Source organism: Nematolebias whitei, chromosome 7 (assembly GCF_014905685.2).
Source record: "Nematolebias whitei isolate Nwh7 chromosome 7, NemWhi1, whole genome shotgun sequence".
Classification (NCBI taxonomy): Eukaryota; Metazoa; Chordata; class Actinopteri; order Cyprinodontiformes; family Rivulidae; genus Nematolebias; species Nematolebias whitei.
In genome coordinates, this window is record NC_056504.1 from 14,042,229 (window position 1) to 14,061,946 (window position 19,718).

The 19,718-nt window shown below is 43.2% G+C and overlaps 1 protein-coding gene across 3 annotated transcripts in view; it reads left to right on the forward strand.

The window, feature by feature from the left end:
• The window catches only part of arhgap46a (Rho GTPase activating protein 46a), a 35,078-nt gene that overhangs the window by 12,099 nt on the left and 3,261 nt on the right, over window positions 1-19,718 (forward strand). Inside the window, exons 2-6 of one of the 3 annotated variants that reach the window (XM_037678645.1) lie at window positions 1,635-2,141; window positions 11,911-13,327; window positions 15,739-16,405; window positions 16,620-16,712; window positions 19,579-19,652. In XM_037678645.1, coding sequence (XP_037534573.1) covers window positions 1,635-2,141; window positions 11,911-13,327; window positions 15,739-16,405; window positions 16,620-16,712; window positions 19,579-19,652 — 2,758 coding nt within the window. The remainder of the gene's footprint in view (window positions 1-1,634; window positions 2,142-11,910; window positions 13,328-15,738; window positions 16,406-16,619; window positions 16,713-19,578; window positions 19,653-19,718) is intronic. The other 2 variants (XM_037678647.1, XM_037678648.1) reach the window with 2 other exon arrangements.

Below are 19,718 nucleotides of genomic sequence, written 5' to 3' on the forward strand. Positions count from 1 at the left end.
GGGTCTGTGATCGGAAGATCGCTGGTTCAACACCCGGTACCGACAACATCAAAATGTTTGTGGGATGGGTGAAGCATCCACACCTGCCTCCACCGTCATTTGCCCCACTCTGGGTCTTTGAGCAAGGTCCTTAACCCCCCATCTGCTCCCCTGGGTGCCCTAGATAGCAGCTCCATGCTCCACACAATGGGCTGTGGTAGCTCGGTGGTCTGTGGTTGCGTCAGGAAGGACATCCGGCGTAAAATCAATTGCCAAGTCTTCATACGAGTTAGTTCACTGTGGTGACCCCTGAAGAAGGGAGCAGCTGAAAGAAGAAAATAAATAAATATGCATAAAACACTTTTTTCCTTCAGTTTTCACCACAGATATTTAACATTGTTTTCCGTCTAATGAGGTCACCTATGTTTCGTCAGCACGGTTCCACATGCATTTACTATATTAAGACAATGTACTTCAACTGATAGAAAACACTGTCATGGACTCCGGATGTGTGAGGGTGGGGACAGACAGCTGTTGTCCTCATTGTGTTGAAGTGGAGCTGGCTCCTTTGAACAATATGCATTACAAGTTTCAACTTCACCTAAATGTTGTGTGCGTGCAAGTGACTGGGTGAATGGATTAATCTGTTGTAAGATTTGTATATGGCTAATGACTTTTTGGGAATCTTTTTGTTGCAAATGAAGTATTTTGATGCCTGTTAACTTGAATTTGATCTTATCTTAAATAAATCCTTAAAATAATTTATATCCTGAACACTGGTTCATCTTGAGTTTAGGAGTCCTGAATGATTCGTCAGAGTTAAATGATCTAACAAACCAAAACATTTCTTTCAAAACAGTCAAGAACTGGACAGAATTAAAAATGATTCAGGAAAATTTTGCCGTAAACAAACTGTGAAAGAACTTAAAAGTCTGGATCTATTCATCAAGACCACTCATAAAAGATAATTGACATCTCAATATTTTTACAGTTTTATATATATATATATATATATAAATATATATATATATATATATATATATATATATATCAACATGTCAGTGGCATAGACCATTAGCAAATAACTTTAAAAACAGTTTTCACACTTATATTTAACTGTTTTCCCTGTTTGCCCTCCTGCATTGAGTTTTATTCTTCTGCTCTCTCCAGATCACCCCTTTTTTTGCTCCTCCACCCTCTAGTTTTTTTTTGTTTTGTTTTGTTCTGCATTGTGCTGAGCTGGCGGTTGTTGCCCTCTGACTGTAGTTGTGGTTTGCGCTTAGCCCTCTGAGTGCACGGCTCCCTCTGGGCCCCTCTGACTCCAAGCCTGGCACCGAGTGTGTCCACCTGTCGTCTTATTCAGGAACGCAGTTACTTCTGCAGCTCCTTCTTATAAATGACATCATTCTTGGTGCACACATACAGATGGATGCATGTAGGGAACACAATTTTTAACACTCTCTCCATATGGACAAGTGGGCATTTTTGCAGGTCCCAGTCTGTCAAACGGTGTGACTTGTTTACCGCCTGTCTAGCTGAGTGCTCAGGCGTGACCGTTACCTCTAACAGAGCGTTGTATCCTGTCTGTGAAGAATCTGTTTCCATTTTCAGGTGGAAGTAATTTTTTTTTTATCCTGTGCCCTGTTTCTTCTCAGCTCTGACTGGGTGGAGATCCTGGAGCCACGCTCCCGTGAGCGCATGTATGTCAATTTAACCACAGGCGAATGTGGTTGGGACCCTCCTCTGGGTGTTCCTGTTCGCCAGGCAGACGGCAACCAGTGGTGGGAGCTGTTTGACCCCCAAAGCGGCCGCTTCTACTACTACAACTCAACTGGGCGTCGCACAGTCTGGCATCGACCCCAGGGAGCCGACATAGTGCCCCTTTCCCAGCTCCAGGCCATGAAGCGGTGCCGTGAAGCCAGGCAGGCTGGAGGGGGTGCAGAGAAGTACCATCCTGGGACCACAGGGAGTATCAGCAGCATGGGGAGTCAGGGGCACTGCACCCCTCTGCCAGAACAAGACAGTGACCACCTGCTGCCCAGAGCCCTGGAGCCCACGGGTGAAACTGTTGATGCTGATTTGGATCCGGGAGTGGACAGCAGATCGAAGGGAGATGAAAGCAGCACAGAAAACGACATAAACGACAGCAAAGACCTGCAGAGGTAAGACTGAATATATTTAAAGTAGTCTATTCAAAGCTTTTGGTTAATCGTTCCAGGTTCATATTACCAAGAGAACAGAGAGGAAATGTGATACTCATCATGACTTGTACCATAGTGAGTTTTAAAGACTTTAAAATGTTTCAGTTCTGAGAATTTGCCAGATCATGTTGATCTTTGACCATTTGGACCAGTCACAAATTGTTTTTTTTTTGTTTTCTTTCTCACTTATCTGAACATTCCATATGTTCCACGTTTCCATATGATTGCCTGTGAACCATGCTCAACCATTTGAGCAAATCACTACCAAATGGAGGAAAATGGTCAGTTATGTTAGAGAACACAACATTTTTCCTCACGCTTGGGTTACTGGTGCAGAACAAGCCCCAACAGTAAGTCATTCAGAGACCCCATCATGCGCTTGGTGTTGTGGCCTCATCCAAACCACCTTTCCGTCTTCCAAGTCAAATACCAGACATGCCACTTCTGTTTCTCCTGGCGTGCGGCCGCAAAGGCCATCTCAGTGTCCCTCTGTGTACTGACCGCCACCTCACTCTCTGCTCTGAAGCAGTGCTCATTTCATTTTCCTAAAACAAATCCAGGCCCCAGGCTATAGAAATCTGTAACCCCTTTAATGTGCTTGCATGGGAGGCATGAGGGAGAGTGTTGTTTGTGGTTAATAACAAGCTGAACCGCTACATTCCTGCTGCTTACGAGCAAGGCAGACCCAGCTGTTTTTCTGCTGCAGCGCTTGTTCTCCAGACCCATTTGACTCTTCTTCTGATGGGGTCTCTTGTCTTACCTGACACTTTAGTGTGGCATAAAGATGAACCGGGAACTAAAGATAACCTGTAGCTGTTGGATAGGATAACTGGAGACCTTGCTGAGTTGTATCTGGTGAATGTGAGGGAGCTCTCCAAAGGGTCCCACACTTCCCCAATGACTCCACCTTTCCCAGAACCTTTTCTGTCCCCCCCACAAAACAATGGCCAGCTGTGTTCCAGCAGAAAGCTGAGGCGTCTTTAGCTGTTTGTGACTTGATACCCTACTTAACCATATGTTCCTTCACATTCTTACCACTCACAGCATCTCAGGAGGTAATTAGAAACCACCACAAACTGCAGAGAGGCTAGAATGTGTCTGATCAGAACAAAGTAAAATAAATTTAGACTTAATTTAATGATCCAGTTTGTTGAAAATGACTAGAAGAAAGAGGTGAGACCAAGTAAGAAAGTTTTAATGAAGACTAAAGGACCCGCATACTCCATCTGAAACGGCAAAATGGACTCTTATTGTCGTAGCTGTGTGATGAAAATCACATCATTTTGTTTTCAGAGCGGCTTCGCCCGCCTCTTCTCGACACAAGGCTCAGGCCAAACTTTTTAACTGTATACGCCATGTGTTGTGTGATTGGTCAAAAGTTTGTGATGCGTTTGTCAATGTGGAATTCACTCAGGCTTTCAGCTGTAAGACTTTTCAAACACGGTACATTAGTCAAATGGCCAATAACTCCTGGATGGAGATCGTGCAGACATTGTGTATGAGGAGTGTCGGCTGAAAAGTGTGGTGCTCTCTTCATGATAGATTTGTGGCCAAACAGCGGCTGCAGGGACAGAGTGGAGACTCTGGCGTGAAGAATCCCCTGCGGCGACGTATATTGCAGTGGGAGGGTTTTCCCTGCGCCTGTGTCACATGGACTGTGGAAGCTGTGTACGAAAACGAACATCCTGCAACCTCGTGACCGTGCGCCGACTGTTCAGCTTCGGATTGAGCCGGGCCCTTTATAGGGGTCATCTGAGAAGAATTAATTGTTCTTTTCCGACCAGAAGAGTGTTGAGGATATCTAATTTTTAGTTTTACATTTAACTTCAGGTAATCTTTTTCACTTCCATAAATGGGTAATTTCCTTTTCTTAAGTTACTTGGTGTTTTTTTGGACATTTGGTCTATTTCAGACATGTCTGTTCAGTCTTCCTTTTTTTGTGTTTCAAGTAAAGCCTCAGTATAATGTTATTAACTTCTGACAATAAAGAACAATACTGTTCAGTGGAGAAATCATTTGTTTCTTTTTGTTTTAAACTAATTTGTTCTAAATAGACTGTTTGTGTGAGCTATATGTAGCTAAACCAGCCACTTCCTTTATATCTGTGTTTTGTGTTCATAGTTAGGCTGAGATGTGGTAGAAGCAGGGCAGCTGACCTGGGACCTGAAAGTCCCAGGTTTGATCCCCAGCCATTCCCACATGTCGTGGTGTCTCTGAGCAAGACACCTAATCCTTAATTGCTCCCCAGGCAGCTTGCATAGCTGCCCACTGTTCCACCTGGGTTTATCCCAGGTGTGATGGGTTAAATGCAGAGAACTACTGGTAAGTTCTTCATTGTATTGGAACATACGATGATGACAGCATACAGCCTTTTTACTTGTATATAATTGGTCCACACAAGTGCAGTTACATGAGTGTGCTTGTATGTCTGCTTGAGTGCCACATCTGTAAATCATTGGCCAAGTCTTATCACATGTCCTGGGAATTTCTGGGTACTTTGAATCTGTGCCGTTAATCAGGGAAGTACCAAGAGCTCCGCTTGGAAAGGAAAAAATATTTTTTATCCATGATACAAAACTGAAAGGTGTTACTAATCAATGAGTTTATAACATCTGCATTCAGTTTTACACACTTTGTCATTGAGCAGGTAAATAATTTACACCCTGGCTGTGTGTGGGCTTCTTCCTTTTGGTATTTTGAGTTTTACACCAGCTGAAGCTCAGGAGATGATAAAGTATGCTTACACTTGACTGCAAGGTTGTCAGACCAGCCAGTAATGACTCATGGTAGTTTGCATCTGGGTCATAGTTCTGTTTTGTCTTATAAAATGCCCTGAGGTGTATCATAGGCCAAGAAAACATTTTAAACCCAATAATGTCCCAAGGTTAACTGAAGCATTCTTTTATCAGGATGTTTGTGTGCCGAACAGAGAGGAACAACAAAACTACTTTCAATGGTTTTGCTTTAGTTCCATAATATTAACTGTGCTCAACCAATTACAGACAGTCGTGCTGGTATTAGATAACTAAAACCTATTTCCTGATTGGCTTTGGACTACCCTAAAAACTTCTTTTTTTTTTACATGGCGCAATGAAAGTATCAGCCGTGAAAACAGCTCTTAAATTCTTAAACCCTAAAGTGGAGACTGACTGATTTTAATGTTTAATAAAGTTTCATTAAAATTGTGTTTTGATTTGGTGTTTTTTGTTTTGAGGGGAGTGGTGGTGCAGAGGTTAGAGAAGGTGGGCCTGTGATCGGAAGATTGCTGGTTCAACTCTCAGTACCGACAACATCAAATTGTGGGAGGCAAAGGTGAAGCACCCACACCTGCCTCTCTACCCGCCCCACTCTGAGCCCTCGAGCAAAGCCCTTAACCCCCATCATCTGCTTCCCTGGGCGCCCTAGATACCAGCTCTTTGCTCCACACAAAGGGCTGTGGTAGCTCGGTGGTTGCATCAGGAAAGGCATCCGGCTTAAAAAATAACTGCAAAGTCTTTGTGTGACTTAGTTCGCTGTGGCGACCCCTGAAGAAAGGAGCAGCCGGGGAAAAAAATAAAAAATTGTTAAAATGGTATTTTAATTTGTTAAAATTTTTGTATCAGAAGCTTAAGAACAGACATGAAAATCTTTAGTCAGAATTCAGGTTCAGGTATTCTTTATTTTCAGGTATTCTTTGGAACGAAATTATGTACACAGGGTCCCAGTTACATCCAGCAATAAAATGTAAAAGAAAAACAGTAATATGATCTATGAACTAAGACTATGAACTAAGAAAAACATCAACTAAATATACACTAAGCACTAAGAGCATAAAAAACACTAAACACAATAAGTCGAACAGCAGCACGAACATGAGTCTGTGTGAGAAGGTGAGCACAAATGAACACAGCAACATGAAACGGCTCAGCAGCAACATGAAACGGCTCAGCAGCAACATGAAACAGATCAGCAGCAGCATGATGTGATTCTTCACAGTGATTATTCTGGTTAGAGATTCGTGAGTCTTAACAGCCTCAGGGTAGAAGCTGTTCCTCAGTCTAGTGTATATGTGTCAAACTCGAGGCCTGGGGGCCAAATATGGCCCTCGTTGACATCTGGCCCCCAAGACGTTCTTTTTAATGTAAAATACTTTATCACTTTATTTTTTTCAGTAATCTTTGATTATTATGTCAAAAGTACAACAGAGAATGTCCAGTGAGACCAGTCAAACTCTTTTTGAGGAACCTGCAACCAAGAAAAGATGTTTGGTATCTAACTTGAGTTAATGTAGATTCTGAAACTGGCCCTTAGTTTGAAATATGTTTTTAATTTTGGTCTGTTTTTGTAAGTGGGTTTGACACCCCTGGTCTAGTGGTTCTACACTTAATGCTTCTCAACCTCCTTCCTGAGGGGAGCGGGGCAAAAAGTGTGTGTGCTGGGTGAGTGGGGTCCTTCGTGATGCAGGTGGCTCTCTTCCTGCATCTGGAGGTGTAAATGTCTGTGATGGTGGGGAGGCTGACTCTCAACAGACTTCTGTGCAGCCTGAATCTATTGATACAAACAAAACACAAGTGGAAACTTTTTATTTCATTATCTCTTTCTATTTCCAGTTTGAGGGAAGTTTGTTGCCGCATTTTTTTTCACACAAAAGCAAAAGTATGAAAAGCGAAAACAAACAGACCTGACCAGCTTCCTCTAACATGCTTGTGACTAACGGGCTGTGAGCCATACGGGAGAAATCAGTAGTAAGGTTTATTTAGGAAATATGGGTGAGTTTTACAGGCCAGAAAAAGTTTTTAATGAATCACACATTCAGTTCGTGTTTACTGCATGAGAACGTCTTTGGTGCCTTTTATCTCCCACCACTCAGAGGACATAGCCACAACATTTTTACACATGCGCTGGAAGGACTTTTATCTTGACGCTCCTGGTGGGGTAAGCTCATTTTATTAGCTCTTTATAGAACCTGTTTTAAATTTTCGTTATTTTTTCCACATTGACAGAAAAAGCTTCTTGTTGCGCTTCTGATCTTTTTTGCTTTAGTCTGGATGAAATTGTTCATGTGTTTTATTTATTTATCCCCTGGTCGTTTTTTTCTTTGTTTTCTGTGTTTCACATAATTGGAGAGTTTGAAGTCCTTGAGAACTTTATTACAGACTTTCTGTTTTACTGAAGCAGTGTGTCCACAACTTTAATTATTTTATTTCAGCTTTTTTTTCCACCCCTCTTGTACAGTTAGCCTCTGTCTGTTTCTGTGGTGCGAGAGTAATTCGTTCATCTGTGGCACCAGATTTGAACCGGCCCGAGGCACGCAGTCTGACTCCCTCAGCTGACTTACACTCTCAGACATGGTGTATTTTTGCATACTACAATGCTACTCTTTTTCTGTTCTTTTTGCTTTTGTGACCCTGTTCATGAGAGCAGAGACAGTCTGCAGTTTCAGCAGTATCATACTGGGCGTGCAAAAAGCACCAGATAAACTTTTAGGCTCCAGAGACGGGTCGCTGTGGAATCCAGTTGGGTTTGGTTCTATCCCATTCCCTTCAGAGAAAGCAATCCTACTGGCTGTCCTTTGACCCAGCCCGGCACTCCTCACAGGCTGCTGGAGCCACAGACCAACACAGCTGCTAGGCATCTTGACTCCGTGGAGGAAGGCGTGTCAATTCAGCTGTTGGGGACAGCTGTCTCTCTGGAGGTGTCCTACAGGAACTGGAACACTACCAGTCTCACCTCAAACTTAAAAAAAAAAAGCTTCAAAATAAGATTGAATCTTTTCAAAAACAACAGACAAAATCATTGGAGTGGATTTATCATTAACCTTAGTGGTTCCTCTGTGTCTTCAGTTTCCTTCCTCTACGCAGATTGCAGCTCTCGTTTGTCTGTACTCTGAGGTGTTAGTGCAGCAGTAGCCTGGTCTGGATGACCTCATTTCCTCTTTCTGTTCAGCCAATGTTATTAATAACCAGTTGTTTTTTAACTCCACTACTCACAGGGATTTTATTTTGGAATTTCCAAAATCATATCTCTATTTTTTAAATTGGCTCGTGGGAATATAAAAAGTGTTGTTTTATGCACTAAAAATGTTGACATCTAGTGAAAATAGGCTGCTTGTTGTAGCATTTACTGTGTTGTTAAGACAAAATGACCCCTGCATATGTTCAGAATAGTGACAGTTTTGGGTCCAAGGCAGCACAATGGCTAATTGAGTTCTGCTGAACTTTAAGTTGATTTGTTGCTTCAGAAACCAGTTCGATTACCTTGTTTGTTCCCCGAGGGCCTCAAACTTTTTTCAGTCCTCAAATTTTTTTTATCTTCTCAAAGATCTTTCAGGCTACCTTTAACCTCTGAATAAATGCAACAAAGTTACAGTAAGTCAGTTCTTCTGGACGGTTTTCTTGTAATGTTTCATCTTTCATCCAAAGGACTTCATCAGTCCGAGGAGCCACGACAAACTCGGCCCCATAAATAGCACACTCGCATAGTGGGCCAACCAGTCTGATGGTGGAAAGATAGTTTTTGGAGTCTGCCCTCTCCCCCGTCGACTCCACTTAGGCAGCCATGGCCAAAGTGGTTCAAAACATCAAAGTTTCAACACAAAGAAACTGTCCAGAGGACCTGACTTAACTTTGTCGGATTCATTACTTGAATTATTGAGCACGAACTTTGATGCTCTGAATAAATGGGTTTGTAGATCCATGTTGTGAGTAGACCTAAAAATGATGCCTGTATTTTCAGTGTGTGCATCTGATGAAAGGGTTAAATGAAAATCATAAATCTGCAAACAGTGGGACTTGTTACACTCAGTTAGTTGATCTTATATTTTCCAACTTTTGTGATAAATTGTTGTGTATAATCCCACTGAATGGGTCTTCAGCCCACATTCAGCTAACACCTGCTAGCATGCAACACACCCTTTTTTAAACAACTTTCTTTGTGGTTGGTTAGATTTGACGCCCGGGCCTGTCGGGCATTATGTAACCTGGTCGTTGCCTGATCAGTGAGGGGTCAAAGATGGTTCTTTGCTCTTTCCTTTTTCTCCATTGCTGACAATGAAGGTGTCTCCGCGACGATGGCACAACCATGCATTGTGTGAGACTCCACTGACACAAAGGCCTCTGCTTGAGCCCTGAGGAATTCCTGTCTTCCCGCTCATTCCCGTGCTGCACTCTCCCACGACTAAGCTCCACCCCTCTCATTCACATACACCCATACACACACCATCCTCTCTCATTTCTGTTGCTCCTTCTCACCCCACACTAGAAACCACGAGCTCCAAATTACTTGTGCGTTGTAGCTGAAGAAGTTTCTCATCATTGTACTGCAGTGGCTTCTCTTAATTTTAGAATTTGCAATCACACTTTGTGTTGACCCCTTGTACTGTTAATGTTTGTTGAGTCACTGTAATTACAAGGCTTGAGTAGAGATTGAAGACACTGTGCTAATTTAATGGAGTTAATTTATAATCAGGAATAATCATTTTAAAACCTGTGCCAACATGGAGATTGTTGCTTTAAAGGCTGATCATGTCAGATCCTTGCAGAGCTTGAATGCAACCATAGAAGGTGAACAATATAGACAAGGCTTTACAAAATCCCCCCCTTTGTAGCGCTGTAAGCTGAACTGAATTATGCTCTAATGCTGATTGAGTGTTGATTTCCAGTCCTCAGATGTTACCATGAATTCTGTGGCTGAATTTAATGTTTGCTCGGAGAGGCAAAAACAGGAAATATTTTTTACACCGTCATAGTTTTAAACATACAGATAAAGGATCCAAAGATATGCTTAAAACAGAGTATATTATATTTTTATGGGTGAGGTCAAACCCTTTATAAAGCCCTGTTTGAGCTCTGTTGAAGCCCGAATGCAGCGTGTGAACATTGCATTCAGCATTTCCTGTTTAGAATTAATATGGGGAAGCCCTCTCTTCAACCCTCCAGAAGGGCTGTACATACAGGAAGTAGTGGTCAGGGTCAGTTCTGTCCATCAACTTTTTCACTAACACAAAGAATATAAAATAATAAAATGCATGTTTTTTTTCAAAGAGGGGGTTAATGAACCTCAGACGTGTGTTTTAATTTGTGGAAAGTCTTTATGTGTGAAATCCAATTATGTTAACAGTCTGTGTTTCCTGTCTGAACTGTTCTTGAGTTGGCAAACCAGTGCTAAACAGTCAGCTGTGCATCACCTGCTGAGGCGGCCCCTCTTCCTGTTTGATAAAACCCGAGTGAGAAAACTGCTTCAAAGAGGTTTTACATGTTTACAACTGTCGTCTATCCACCGGCAGCTCCATGTAACCATACCCACTCACACTCTCTTGTAACAACCAAACCGTGTTGGTTTGTCAGAGCTTGTCTTTACACAGGCCTGTGGATGTGTTAAATGGGCAGTAAACTGTCTTGATTGCTTCTGGTGAGGCAGGGGCTGTGTGGTGACATCAGAGGCTGAAGCACCATGTTGGGTGCTGTGCCAGGTGGCTTGGACCCAGCTGTCAATGGGCCGTGCCTGGATGGATGAATCTGGGTGATTGTATGAGGATGAGAGTGTTTACGTTCAAACGGCTGAGGCGGTGTGACTCACGCTGCGGGAGGGGGATCCTGATAAAGACAGGGAGATGGAGGACTAGAGGAAGTTAGCCGTTGGTGTGAGGGACCTCAGGGGAATTGTTTCAGCATTGTTCCAAAGAGACGGGGGAGAAGGGGGGTCACTCCACCTCCTTTTCTCCTCCCTCTCCGTCTTCTTCCTGTCGTTACAACCCAACTGTAAAGTCTAGATAGAGCTCATGGAAAAGGAAAGCTGTTAAACAGAATTTTTCGTCGCTGCATTCTATTAGTTTAGATTTGCTAAGATCACTAGTTCTAATAGAGCTACCTACTGTGCTGCATGCTAAGTTACGGGTCAATTGGGGTAAGTCCGCTTGGCCTTACTTTAAAGTCATTTGCCTTTCTGACCTTTTTAAATTAACAAGTTGATCTCGTAAATTCAGATTTGTTTCACGTGTTTCCGTGTGCGTCGTAACTCCGGCTTGAGGCGCAGAAGTTGGCCTCAGAGGGCATGTTTTTGATCAGTTGAGGAATTGGATTGCAGAAGATTATAAGGCAGCAGCAGAGTTCAGGGCACCAGACCAGAGCAGCGTGACCAGATTGATGGCAGATTGTTTTTCGTTGTTGGGATTAGCAGCGAGCTCTTGGCTTTGATGTTTGCCTTGTTGCTCAACTTGGAGAAAGAATAACTCTTTCGACCTAAGTGAAAGCCTCATCTGCAACACAGTGCAACTCTGAATTTCACTCAGATCGTTGTGGTCTGCCGGCTTGCTTTTTCTGCAGTGATTTGATGAGCAGATGTTGAATCACTTTTGTACAATTACTAGATTTTTTGATGAACAAACCCAATATATTCACCAGACATATGAGTCACACCTGCTTGGAAGAACTGTGGATAGATGTTATGTGCAGTTACTTGGTATTTTTAGGATTTGATTTGTACAACATACACATAGGAATTATTGTCTTGTGGCTTTGACGGGGCTGTTTTGACTGCCAGACTAAAAATGGAGTCGAAGCTTTAGAAGTTGGTGAAATGTTTGTAAAAGAATTTATGGATTGCTGGAGTGTTTCCCAGCCCTGTTATGCTTGCAATAATCATATATAATGATGGTGCTTTTATGGTACTGTTTGTTGACGTTTGGGTATTTATTTAGATTTGAGAAACTTTATTGCTTTAACTGAAGTCGTATTTAATTTTTTTTTTCCAGGGATGCTTCTCAAGGATGGCAGCCCGTACCTGGCTCTAAAGCAGCCATGTTGGTGAAGGTGAACAGCATGAGCCGTAGCCAGCACAGTCCAGCATTGCAGCAGCAACTCCAGCAGAGTGCACACAGCAAAGCCAGTGCTTTTATTCTGCACAACTCCTGTGACAAGACCCAAGGCGGACACATGAGCTCCAGTCAGGGATACAAAACAGCCCCTTCTGGTAATATAGCTGCTGACCCACGTCATGTACGAAAAGCCAGCAATGGCAGCTTTTGTCTGGTATCGTCGAATGGAAGCCACCCCAGTCCACTCCTCCACAGGTCGCACACCTGCACTCCGCGACCCGTCTCTCCTCTGTACGGTCGCACTGCCCCAATCTATGATGAGCCAGTTTCAGACTCTCCCATATATGATGAACCCCCCACCGACATGGAGATAGAGGGGGCACATCTGCACAATGGACAACCTCTGTCTCGCTTGACACCCACTCAAAGTCTCCAAAAGCCTAAACTTCTTCAGCATCCTGGTTCATTTCATTCCAGACACAGGAGGAATCCTTCATCGGACTACAGCCCAGCTGGTCTGGAGTGCATCAAACACATGGTCAATGTGGACCCTAAACAGGGTCACCCCTCTAACTCTCCTGTGTCCACACGAGCCCCTTCCCCTACCTCCAGGCAGGACCCAGTCTTGACCCAATTACAAGCACATCCTCAACCCCAAGGCCACTTTTTACAACACTCTCGAAACCAGGTTAGGGAAAGGGAGCCAGGAACCACAGGCCCAAGTTCACTGGACAAAAAGCAAAACTGGAAAATCCTGGAGGCCACTGTGCAGCGTGCCATGGAGGCACGACACAGCAGGCAGAGCAGCCAGGCCTCGCAAGACTTCCCCTCCTCAACTCCGCAAGCGGCAGCCAACTATCAGGACTCTGGTTACTCCACTGGCCCATCTCCAAGTTTGAGACGGAAGAGCAGGAGAAGGGTGGTAGCCGGTGGAGGTGCAGGAGGCAGACCGGGGTCAGTAGGCAGCAGCGGTGAGCTATGCGCCCTCAATGAGAGACTTATGGCTGAAATGAGGGAGGTAGTGAGTCGCTCCAACACCATGAGGGAGGTTAGGGCAGGACTGGACCCAGAAATGGGGGAGAGGATTGTGGTACCTAGGACACGCTCCCCTGCAGACTCTCTCAGGTGGTATGGAGGAGGAGGGGGATCAGCAAGCAGGTGTCTGTCACGAGAGGATGTCAATGGGGCTGCTCGGTCACTGAAGAGTTTGGGTGACTATAGTAACCCTGCCCTAACCCCTTTGGAAATACCAGGGAGGCAAAAAAGAACCTATGAAAAGGTGGATACTTTGGAGATGAGTGTAAATAGCCAGGCCAGCCTGTCGTCACCAGAGACTCCAGGACCGCCCTCACAGGTAATCCCCATCATGCTTGTTGATTAATGTGAATAAACCCTTAAAAGTTTTCATAATGGTGCACTTTCCTGTCCAGTAAAAAGATAAAATACATTTCTGTTTTGGGGTCTAACCACATTGAGTTCATTTGAGATTAGAAAAGCGTTCATCGTAAAAATAAAAAATAAAAATTATGCTTGAATATAACAACTTTGTGTTGTATAATATTTTTTTGTTATTGCTCTAGTTCTTACAGACTTAGTTTGACTGAACAGAAATTTACCTTTTGATTTGCTTAAATCAAACTGGATTGTTTTTAAACGACACAGACAGATCACTGTAGATCTGGTTGTATCCAGTTTAAGCTGGCTCTTAAATTAAGTTACTTTCTAATCTTCAGATTCTGTCTTGCGTCAGAATCCAACCTTGCATTTTTGTGTTGTCTGTGATTTAACTCTGCCTCTGTAATGACTATGTGATGTAACAAAGATACTTGAATAAGTCTGTTTGAAAACAGCACAAATCATTTTGGGATTACAGTCTTTTAGTCTGTTTATTGTAATAAATGTGCAAAAGTCTTTTTAAACATGCTTTCTGTTAATCTGGAGTCACCCCAACAAACCATTTCCAAAGCATTTTTTCTAGTTGGGACTTGCAACTATTTCTGTATTTAACTCAACACTAAAGAAATGGGCCTACACAGTAGAGATAGACAGCATTTTATTTATTAGGTTTTCAGGTTAGACATGGATAGATGCCCACTTTTTTCCCACAGTTTGAGTTTATTGTGTTGGGTCTTCAGTAGCCAGATAAACAGCTGGTTTCAAAAAAACTTTTAGTTGTTTTAAATGTGCATGCGGCGGGTACATCTACCTAAACCAAACGAACTACAAAAAAGTTTGATTTAAGCTACAGTCTTTGGAACCATTTTTAGTTTTGTTTCTTTTGCCGCACCACATTCCCAAGTAAAGCTTTTAAAAAAGTTTTCTTAAACGATTCTTATCAGAGATTTAAAGTAATTGAAAACCTTGAGGGAAAGTTTTGGTATAAACATGTAGAGACAACTTCAGCTTGCTTGATATGCTATTCTGTTTTGTTACGTTGATATGAAGTGTTCCAGGAAAAGTGATTATATGGGCTTTAGTGTCATTTCCAAGTTGATCTGATGTTGCGTAAATTATAGTCTTATTGACTAAATACTGTTGCTCCAATGGAGCATGACACCATTAATGTTATGTATGTACTGAAACTGGTCTAAATATTCTTATGACATTACATAAGTGGGTTGGGTGCTACGGCCTATGATAGCCACAGTCCCACCAATAGCTGTCATCCTCGTACCACCATCCATCTGCCCTGCACTGCAGGCACTGTGAAGCTCATATGCCAGGTTTGTACACGAGTAGCAAGGCCCTGCCAGGCCGGGAGACTCGGGACATGACTTCCCTCAGTCAGGAAGGAGGGCTGCTGTGGCCCATATGGCCCAGGTTGTGTGGAGGAGGAGGAAGGATGGTAGGCTAGTTCAACTGGGACTAGCATGTTGGGAAAAAGCAAAAGAAGAATGAGAAGGCTGCTGGAATGTTCCTCAGAACTACTGTTGAGATGAATAATTAATAGATTATTCTGTTCAGTGTATCTTTTAAAGTATTTCCTCCTGGACATTGTGCAATGTAAGTTTTAAAAGATGCGCTGTATTTTTAAAAAGATTGTTGATATGTTTTTCTACAGTTTCAGAACTCGCAGTGCAACTAAGTTATCCTCACATGATGCAAAATGTATTTGGTAAGAAACTGACCTGTGTCACTCCCAAAAAACATAATGACAAATGTGGACGATTTGCAAATCCAAACCTCAGATTTGACACCCATGATTGAGGAACCAAAATCTGAGCTGCAATTTCTCTGGCACTCGTACTACTGAGTGGCTCATTGAAGAGACACACCAGCGTGTTTTATGTTCCTGTAGTAAACTTGGGCTAGGATTTTTGGCTTGTGGTTTGTGTTATTCCTGGCTGTATGTTGAGCATATGGAGGTTGCTGGCTGTCTCTGTTAATGGAGCTGGGGTGCTCCGTTAAAGTCCTGAGCTCCACCTCAGGGTTCACAGGGAGGTCTTGGGTAAAGCAAAGCTTTGGTTTTGTTGTGGAGGTGAGCCTGTTCTGGAGAGGGGAGAAGTAAGAACTTGGTGCCACTGTGTGCCCACCCAGTGTTCAGGAGGATTTACAGAGGGATTTTCTCTTGTTATACGGCTAGTTTCAGAACATTAATGTACCAATCTGCAGTTTCCCCTGAAGTCCCAACACTGCAGAGAATGGTCCAGCTCCAACTGCTGCTGCACAGTTTGTTTGTGTTTGTGTTTGCCTCCCCTTCCATAATTCTATTTCTCCCTCAAACTCTTCTTCTCAGTTACATGTCCACTCCTCCTTCCCCCGCAGGCGGACACCTTGGAGCTGCAGGCTCAGTTGGAGAGCAGGAAGAAAGGCATGGTGGACGGACGAACAGCTTCCCTGGGTCCACACCGCTCTTCCAACCACGACAATCGAGAAAGAGATGATGGTACAGGAGGTAGAGGAGGAGGATCGTCCTTCCAGCTCTCCTACGCCACCCTGCGACAACCTCCACCTCCTGACATGGGCATGGAAGACTGGGCCAGCAAGCATCTGAACATGCATACCCAAGGACTGTTCCGGCGCCGTGTCTCCATCGCTAATATGTTGTCCTGGAACCGTGGCTCCATCAAAAAGCCCATGCTGGTCACCAGTAACCGCGCCATCAGAAAGGAGGCCTGTGAGATGTTCAAGCTAGTTCAGGCCTACATGGGAGACAGGCCTTCACGGCTCGACCGCCGTCACTGCGCCCTGCTCATCGTGACCAAGTGCTGGGACATGCCAGGGCTGCGGGACGAGCTGTACGTGCAGCTGGTGAGGCAAACCACAGGCAACGCTAGCCCCAGGAGCTTGGGGGCGGGTTGGGAGCTTATGGCTGTCAGTTTGGCCTTCTTCGCCCCATCACCCAAGTTCCGCTGCTACCTGGAAGGCTACATCCAGAGACACACAGAGCCCAACAGCGACAAGAAATGTGAGTCTCAGACTGAGCTACACGGTGGGTCACCTTTCTTTCATTTTGCACCTGCCTGTTTGTCTGATCGTCTGTGTTTTTGATTGGCAGGAAAGACTTTATTTCTTTTTAGAATTCACTTTCTTTTTCCAGTGAAATCTTCTTGTTGAATTGTGATTTTAACTATAAAAAGGCTGCTAAATTGTCTCTTTTTGTGTATGTTTGACCTTTGTTAACTTCTGTTTTTGTTTTTTTATAGTGACACAGTTTATACTGGAACAGCAAGAACTGAAAATGAAGAAGAATTCAAAGTCCAGAAAGAAGCGAAAACAAAGCACAGATGAGGAAGACGGTACAATTGTAACCTTGTTTATTTAAAAAATATGCCTGAAATGTTACTTTTACAACAATGAATCCTCTGTATCTCTCACTTGTACAAGTTTATCTGTTGAGTAGAGCTTTAAATAGGCTGTGACTCAGTCCCACATATGTTTTTGCACTTCTTCGGGGTCTTTACAATGCAAACCATTACATTTCAAACATATTGCTCCCTGTAGAGTGACCACTGCGAGTGGGATGGAAAATTCATGGCTGTATACTTAGTCAGATGAGTGCAAGCTGATGTACAGGCACACACAATAAATGGGTTTCACAGAAAGTTAAGCAGAGGAAAACAAGTAGGATGAGAATTTCAGAAGTTTTGTTCATGCACAATGGACCACACTGTGAATCATACTGGCACCATTTCTGGTGTGTCAGCCTGCCATTTAAGAGAGCAGCAACTCATCAACACGTGCCTTCATTAGAGCAGACCGCACTGCCAGCTCTTAGATGATGTCACCGGGGAAACAAATCATAGCACTGCAGCAGTGGCCTTACAGTTCAGTGACTCAGGATCATGGAGATAAAACTTCAGCTGACTGAAATGTTAAGGAGAAAATCTACCATATTTTTCACCCTATAAGTCACAGGTTTGTTTTTTTTGCATAATTTACATGCCCTTCAACTTATATGCAAAAGTGATGTATTTATGGATTTTTTCCCATATTTATAAACCAATTTTTGGCTGAGATATGACCGTTTTCATTCATTCTGACTGAAAATATTGAACACTACCATTTTCAGACACTAGATGGCACTCGAGTGGCTGTTGTATCATGCAATAGGTAAAAGTGGCTATTATTGACACAATCAGCTTGCCATATTTTGCCACCGTCATCTGTCTGGATCAACCAAATCAGCTTCATTTCGCTGCGCCACTCCAGCAAAATGATTTGATCATCAAAGTGCATTTATTAAAGAAAAGTTCAACTGAGACGCACCTTTACTGTAAAGTCGAGTTGACAAATAATTGTTTGTAGGTGGTTATCTTGTTAAATTTTGAAGAAATGAACCGAGTTGCCCTCTGCCCGTGCTCGCTTCCACCAATTGGGTTTTGCGATGCGTCTGATTTGACCATCACAGTGCATTTATTAAGGAAAAGTTAGACTGAGACACACTTTTACTATAATTTTAAGCAAACAAATAATTGTTTTTAAGTGTTAATCTTGTTAAATTCTTGTTAAAGTCCTCCCGTGCACGCTCCTGCGGCCGCCATTTGGCAGCCAATCGATTTTTGACACAACACCAACCCATGTTTCTGGGTTCTGCCCACATTTCCAGATTGACAGCAGTGACGCATAACAAACGCGCTGCGTTAGCAGTGACGCATAATAGCTATGACGTATATGGCGAAGCAACATATTTGTGGATTTTTCCACTTTATTAGACATATTTGGACTGATGCAACTTATAGAGTGGAAAATACGGTACTGGACATTTCAGAGATTACATTAAACAAAGAGAATACAATGCCAGCTGCTGTTTGCTTGACGGATACCGGAGCATGAAGCTAGATATTTCATCAGAGCAGAGGAACAAGTAGTGATGAGATCTGGCCTGACTGATGCTTATCAACTTCTCTAAGCTCTCAGCGTGGAGTGGATTGTTTACAGCCGTCCCATAAACTATGAAAACGAGACGGGGGTTGTCTCCTTCTCATCATCTTTTAATATCTCTGTTTTTGTCGTTAAGTATAGCTTCAGCCTGCATGCAGACAAGTGTCATGTCATTCTCAGCCTGGTACGGTACACTCAGGCTCCTAATGAGCTCGTATTTCTCCCAGGCTTTGGTTGCTCAGTCGTTGCTGCTTTCACCGGATCAAACCGTGGTAAATATAGACCTCCAGTGGGGTTCAGATCATTCTTCTCACTTGAGCACAGGGGCTCTGCTCTGTTCTTTTCTCCTAGTTAAGAGTTCAGTTTCTATGTTGGGTGCCTTTAGGGGAAGAATGCTTGCCTTTGCCAAGATGAAGGGCAAAATATTGGTCTGATTGGTTTAATTAGATATAATCGCAGTCAGACGTTTGTCAGATTAGCTGCAGTTGCACACTAGCATAGAAGTCACCTGTTTCCTATAAATCTGAGTTTTGACTGTGGGGAATATATGGATAAGTGTTTGTTACTTTATCCTTCAGTAAGTTTCTCCTCCTGGACTTGGGTTGAGTTCTTGATGCAGAAAGAGGAAAACCCCTCACAAGAGTGTCATGTTTGTTTCAGGTTTCCTCAGAGATGAAAGATGAAGATGATCTCAGAATATGACTGTCTTGGCTTTTAGTTTGAGATGTGTAGAAAGAGAGAATTTCTGGGAACAATTTTTCAAGGACAGATCAGGATTTTTACTGCCTTTAAGTCTCTAAGATATCTGGTCGTGAGTAAAAAATCCAATCAGTTAAATTTACTTTTCCAGAGTAGGGCTTGTCGCTACGGTAGCTGTTTACAGGAAACCTCGTGGGGCTTTTTATACTCCTCCCGAGGCCTTTCAGTCTGTGTACTGATGAATCACCTGAGCGTTAGATGTGTGGGCCGGATCCTGTCTCTGAAGCTTTTGTTCCTCAGCAGTAAATCTTTGCTCAGCCTGACAGTTCAGCCAGGTCGGCTCTAATCCCCATATGCTGGAATCGCACCGTCAACATGTCTCTCTAGTTACTGCTGCCTGCCTCCCATCTGACATCTGTGGGAAATAAAAACACTGCTGTTCCTGTTCATGGGAAAGAATTCAAATCATTTATTATTTTGTGCTTTCAGTAATGACTGATGCTTAAGGGATGCTGAAGGATCTAACATGGGTTTGTGTGTTGACTTTTTGGTCTTGAATTTGCTCTTTCTGCCATCTTACAGGCCTTCCTGTCAGCACATATGCCAAGTTCTGCCATCGGAAGCTGCTGAAGGTGGCCATTACTGGTGGAAAAAAGGTAAACAATAGAAAATATTCACAAAGTTTGTTTTCTCAGTCATCCAGGTATATAACAACAAAAAAG